The 6,440-nt window shown below is 51.6% G+C and overlaps 1 protein-coding gene across 1 annotated transcript; it reads left to right on the top strand.

Moving 5' to 3' along the window:
* Positions 1 to 4,480: 4,480 nt before the first annotated feature.
* Positions 4,481 to 5,200, top strand: PV06_11501 (uncharacterized protein; the record flags this gene model as incomplete). Its single annotated transcript, XM_016413188.1, has 3 exons — positions 4,481 to 4,714; positions 4,788 to 4,876; positions 4,924 to 5,200. The coding sequence occupies 3 exons, from the start codon at positions 4,481 to 4,483 to the stop codon at positions 5,198 to 5,200; spliced, it is 600 nt and encodes a 199-aa protein (XP_016256420.1).
* Between the last annotated feature and the right edge of the window lie 1,240 nt (positions 5,201 to 6,440).

Below are 6,440 nucleotides of genomic sequence, written 5' to 3'. Positions count from 1 at the left end.
GTTGCAGCCAACCATGCCCGAGCCACTCAAAGAGAACCTGCCACAAACGGTGCCAATGCAGCTCCCTATCGATGACAAGACATCAGTCACTACGCATCTTACAGTACAATGTCCAGAAGTCGAAAGATGTCGTCCTTGCGAGTCTGTTCCAGGACCGCTGGATTTCCGAATATGACATTATCGCGATTCAAGAGCCCTGGCGCAATCGATTCATGGCGACGACCTACCATCCACTGAAAGCACATTTTCGGCTGACCTAACTCAACGATAAGAGAACGAGGGTCTGCTTCTACATCAACAAGCGCATTGATCCCAGTACCTGGACAGCATCGTTTATCGGCAAAGATATCATCGTTCTTGAGATCACCCACCCAGTCCTACGCCATTCCCTCTCTATAATCAACGTGTACAACGAAGTGGGAACCAACACCCTCCTCAACTTGAGGGAGACTATCGCCACGCGACATATCGGTCAGGAAATTATTGTCCTCGGGGACTTCAACTTACACCATCCCTTGTGATCGACGACACACCGCCACACTAATTATGAAATAGCCGCTTCCCAACCTCTGCTCACCAACATCCAAGATTTTCAGCTACGGTTACTCACCGTACCGGGGATCGCGACGTACAGGTGGAGAGATGGAGAATCAACTATCGATCTCACCTTGACGACCGAGGAAGTGGCGTCTCGCACGATCTACTGTCAGGTTGACACTAGCCGAGATTGCGACTCTGATCACCTCCTCATTGCCACCGCCGTTGCTTGGGACTGGCAACCGGCCACTCCAGTCAGAAAACGGCTGTAGGCCAAGACCAACCAGTCAACGCTCCGACAAGTGGTGAAGGAGCAACTTCTCCCAGAGCCCGATGGTGCGGATCTTAGTGACAAGCATGGCATCGACGAATATGTCCGCACTTTGGTCACCGCTCTTCAAGCGGGCATCGACGTATCGACACCATGGTCCAACCCGTCGCCACGCTCGGTATCAGGATTCAACCTGGAGTGCGAGGACATGTGCCGGGAGGTCCAACAGCTATGTCGGAGATGGCAACAAACGAGGCTTGAGGACGACTACGAAGCATATCGAGAGGCGCGAAACCGGAAATGCCGACATATTCACAAGGCGCTGCGAACGACTCACCGTCAGAGAATAGAGGAAGCATCGGCCTCTCCATCCGGGCTTTGGAAACTGGTCAAATGGGCGAAGAACAGACATACCCTCACACCGACATGTACACCCACACTCAAGAGGCCTGAGGGAGGGTTGGCCCGCGAGGCGAAGGAGAAGGCAGAAACTCTGCGTCAGTCTTTCTTTCCACCGCCACTGCGAGCCGACCTGTCGGACATTAATCGATATGAATACCCTCCACCCATTACATGTCCAGATATCACGCCGTCGGAGATCGAGAGAGCGGTGCGCCGAGCTCGCCCGAACAAGGCCCCAGGCACAGACGACATCCCGAATGGCATCCTTCACCAGACGCTGGATATCATCCTCCCGGGCCTTCATAAGCTCTTCAATGCCTGCCTTCAACAAGGATACTGCTCTGTGCACTTCAGGGAGAGTATCACGGTAGTTCTTCGCAAGCCCGGAAAGGATGACTATACCGAACCCAAGTCATACCGGCCAATCGCTCTCCTCAACACACTCGGGAAAGCGCTGGAGACCATCATCGCGAGTCGGTTGACGCATCTGGCGGACACGTACCATCTCCTTCCCAGCCGACATACTGGAGGGCGAAAGCTCGCATCGACTGACCACGCCATCCATCTTCTCCTCCAGCGCATACATCGGGAGTGGGCGGACGGACAAGTGGCTTCACTTCTACTGCTCGATGTGTCAGGAGCCTTCGACAACGTCTCCCGACCAAGGCTGTTACACAACCTAAGGAAGCGACGGGTCGACCTCACGCTCGTGCGATGGATCGACTCATTTCTGTGCGATCGATCTTCCACGCTCAAGCTCTCACGCGCTCACACTCTCACACCTATGGCGACACATGAACGTACCAAAGATCATGTCGCTGCTCAATAGTTCGGCACTGAACTTGAACACCGTTAACTCTAGAAACCAAGATGACGTCCTTTTGCACACACAATTACGGTACCTAGGCTCTGGAAACTGTCGACACTCAGTTCGGACTCACAGAAATATTCGGACCGCGGTCGAGTATCTGAAAGGCCAGCGAGCCGCACGAAACTTCGTGAAGGCATGTTGGCAGAGGGCCTTGGCGATCTCCCCGCAAGCGTTTATTCTCCTGAGTGCCTCATTCACGCATCACCGCCTGTTAAGGAGAGGACAATACGCCTGCCAACAACTGACCGATCTCCTGAAGCGAGATCAGAGTAAGATTGACCAGCACGCAGAGTTATCATCTCTCAGCGCACAGTATTTGAATGACCTCAAACAGCTAGCTCAAGCTGACATATCTGACAATCCAAAACGCACCGGACGGTTACATCGACAAGCGCCCGGGACAGAGAACCCCACAAGGGCTCAAGAAGAGCTGTCGGCGCCATATGAGCCTCCTACACATCATGAAGAGCCTGCTGTTTCACCATGGCTTGACTACTTCCACAAGGAGCCAGCGTTTCTGATACATCTGGACCCTGCTTTGGACTACTCGAAATTGAAACTGCTGATATCTGCCACTGAAGATCTGCATACTTTATGGAAGACACACACGACGTGTCTACCTACGATTGTACCGGCAGCAGCATGCTGGCGGGAAATGCCGCCAACGTTTGAGCAGCTCTGGGTCGAAACGTTAAAGATCAAAGCAAATAGTGCGTTATGAAGAGACCGTACTAGGCCGAGAGAGTACTGACAGACAAGATCATCGGGTCTACGAACAAGGTGAACAGTCGACCAATGCCGCGCTCGCGTTCTGTCAGATGGGGAGACCGAATCACGACAATCCCATTTGCATTATTGGGATGGAGGCTCCTGCATTGATCCGATTCCGAACGTTCGGAGGCTGTGCTCAACTTCATCAGCGAGTGACAACGCACTTGGAACAGCGCATGGTGTTCAATATGACGCCAAAATTCTCGTTCGTCGACTTGCATATAGGTATGACCACTGGTCATTGATCGAGGGCCCATATGCTGACCAAGCAACAGACTATGGCAAAGACGGTATGTCTACTACCTTACACGAATGCGAAAATGTGTGGGTGATGTATCCTCCGACGCCTCACAACCTGCAGTGGATGGCCGAGCACAGGGGTCAGCAAGCCAAACTAGCACAGGGGATGGCGGTCTTGGATGGGGGTGTGGTGGCGCACACCCCTTCGGCGGAGGCGGTCTACTTACCGGCGGGATGTTTGCATGCTATCTTCACCGTTGCCGGTGGGTTCCTGGTCTCGATCGATTGTACCACTCAGAGGTCAGTATGGCCGTTTGCACAATACCTCCGATACAACATGCAAGCCGAGGTGGAAGCCAACGAGCAGCGAAACTGCTTTTTCTTCTTCCTGGATTCTCTCGACGTGGCGTTGCAGAATGCCGGGGCGAGGGATGCAATCCGTGCATGGGTCTCGGTAGAAGATCTCCTCTAAATGAAGAGAAAGAACGGCCGAGGGTGGGTTCGTGCGGCACGAAAGGTATGGGACGACTACCTGAAGGCTGACCCGATTATTGGTGTTGAATGTCCCTGCCAGGGCGCAATCAGCCCCTCCTTTCTTGAGCATCTGAAGGCCCGGTATTTGCGTTGGCTATTCAATGACACCGCTAGGGGCCCTACCAACCCCAATTTGAGTGTCAAATCTGGGTCCAGGAACATCAGGAGAGGTTCCGCCACCGGAATGAGACGAATTTCAGGTGGATGAATGACCAGGGTTGAGATGGGCTAACAGGAATACCCTGGGGAATGGTAATGAGCTTTTGAGAAGTAGAGGACATGGTCAACAGGATCCTCAGATTGAAGAACTGGAACTTCTTCAGAGAGAAGACTGGGCAGAATAGCAAATGTTTTAGGATTGTCTTGTATTTCGAGCTACATTCCTACGCTACTGTCGCTTAAAATTGGCACCTTCTGAGGCGAGGGAATGAACAGCTCTCGAGATGTGGTCTGTATTTGACGAACGTCTTGTGCTGGGGCCGACCAGACAATCGCCAAACTCGTGGCAGAACTCACTTTCGACGAAATAACATATTCTGGAAGTTTCATCCTCCCAACTTACGCGACCCCATCCAGCCTCGAAATAGGACCAGGTGGCTACAACAGCCGAGGCAGTACCGCCAGTAGCGACGCTTGAAAGGAACGATGGTTAATTCATCCATAAAAATACTATCTCTTGACATCGACGTACCAGGTACGGCGATATCTTTGATCGCTCCAGCGGCCGTTTGGAAACCCATACTACCAGTGTGGATCCAACTCTGATATTTCGTGCCGGTCCGAAGGACTTCATCCCGGGCATCACTCTGGCACGCCATGAAGAGAAACGGATAAGCATTGACAGCTCACATTACATGCCTCCCGCCCATCTCGAGCCGGATGACATGATAACACTTGGCCAGCAGTGCATCAGCCTAGATATTAGACTCGAGGTTCACCGCTTCTGTGACAAGCTCCAAGAGCTAGCTGCGACTGGAGAGCCAGCTATAATGGTCATAACGAAGTTCTTCATACTATTCACCGGGAAGCTATACACGATGGCTATTGAGCAAAGCACGACCCCAATACCAACGAATCTGCAGAACAAAGTATACGTCTTCACCACTGAAATCATCAACATGTTCGCTAACCGATGCGTCGGCCATAAACCTACACAACTAGTGGACTGAGCGTACCGGCTGCGGCTGCGAGATGTGTCTGCAGCTCGATTTTTCCTCGGCAATCCCTCACAAGAAGAGTTATCGATCTCTGTAAGAAATGAGGATGGTGTGCGACATTTGACTGATCGGTTGCCTAGTATCGACCGAGGCATCGACCAAGGTATCGATCAAGGCATCGGCCAACCTTTCTGGAAAGAAAACGAGCCCGAGAATGAAACACAGGTCGAACCCGGTTTCACGCTCAAGATTCGCAAGACGGTGAGGGCATGGTCGCACGCCCTAAAGGTATGGGAGCAAGACCGAGACGTAACTCAGCCGAAGTTTGACAAGGCAACCGACGATGAGGGACTGAGGGACGGCTTGAGAGTGTGCCTCGACCGACTCGGTGAGGACGAGTGTGGATTATCCGTTTAGGAAGAAGCTTTGTTTGAGACCTTGTACTTAAGTTTATGGGTTCTTATATCAACTCTGTCTACGGCATGGGCGTCGGATTAGGTTGAGGCCGATGGGAAGAGAAATATAGGTAAGGAGTAGTGCGTAAGTGTATATGACAAACGAAGCTTAGTCAGCGAAATGTGCATCTCATGTCAAAGGTCAGAAAGCAAAGGCGAAAGCTAGGACGTTCCGAAAAGAATAGCGAGGAGGCCCTGCAAGTGCTTCATTGACCGAGTCCAATGCGTTCGGATGTGTATTGTACATACCGTGAGCGAAGTTGTCTGTAATTTGGACTCCTGTGTACACTGAATCAGGGCTCTTTGATCTCTCGAATTTCTCCCTACCGACTGCCCTGCGGACCTTCCATCAGCAAAGAGAATGGAACACAGTTCAGAATCTGGAACGATAGGCTAAGGCATGAACATGGAGGTTCCGTGCGAATGTCAAACTTTTGCGGAGTATTGTGAGTGACGGTACGATATATAACGAGGTTCAAACTGGGAGGGCTTACGGCTTTCTGATAACATGCATTTTCAAGGACGGTGGAATAAAATGGATTGATCAAAGCAAGGACATTGCACGCTGCAGGGCGGTCGAAGACAAAGTTTCGTCGCAAGGCCCTTGAGCAAAATGCGGACAAGCGACGACGGAAGGTTGTGATCAGCGGCGAAGTTGCCTCCATCCCCGGGCAGAGCAGTCAGCGAATACACTTCCTGGTTGAGCTTATGGCCGCAGGACCGTGCTTGAGAAATTGGAATGATGGTCTCAGTATGGCTTCTTCGTCGTCAGGCTCGGAACTTTTCAAGGATGGTCGACAAGTCTGGCACGAGTCTGGCCTTGAGTCTTACATTCCGGAGCGATAAGGAGATAGGTACGGTCTTGTCAGTCTACTAGTCTTTCTCTTATAGTAATACTACCCACTACCGGATTGGACTCTCTTAATCACGCCCTTGCATTTGTGTGACGGAAGGTATCATGACCCCTTATGACGATATATCGACGGCTGGGAATGTCAGCTAATCCGGTATACTGATACTGTATCCGCCGAGCCATCGGTTCTGATCTTGCTTGTCCAGGAATATCAAGGATTACGGAAGATAGAGTTTAAATTCCTCAGACTTCTTCACTCTAGTCTTGTATTATTTGAAGCCAGAAAGAACCCAGTCCGCCCATGCTTCTTCGTCGTTGGATCGTACCACGATGCGTGTTTGGGCTCCAC

The sequence above is a fragment of the Exophiala oligosperma genome (assembly GCF_000835515.1).
Source record: "Exophiala oligosperma strain CBS 72588 unplaced genomic scaffold supercont1.37, whole genome shotgun sequence".
NCBI lineage: Eukaryota > Fungi > Ascomycota > Eurotiomycetes > Chaetothyriales > Herpotrichiellaceae > Exophiala > Exophiala oligosperma.
This window is presented reverse-complemented; position numbering and strand designations above follow the sequence as displayed.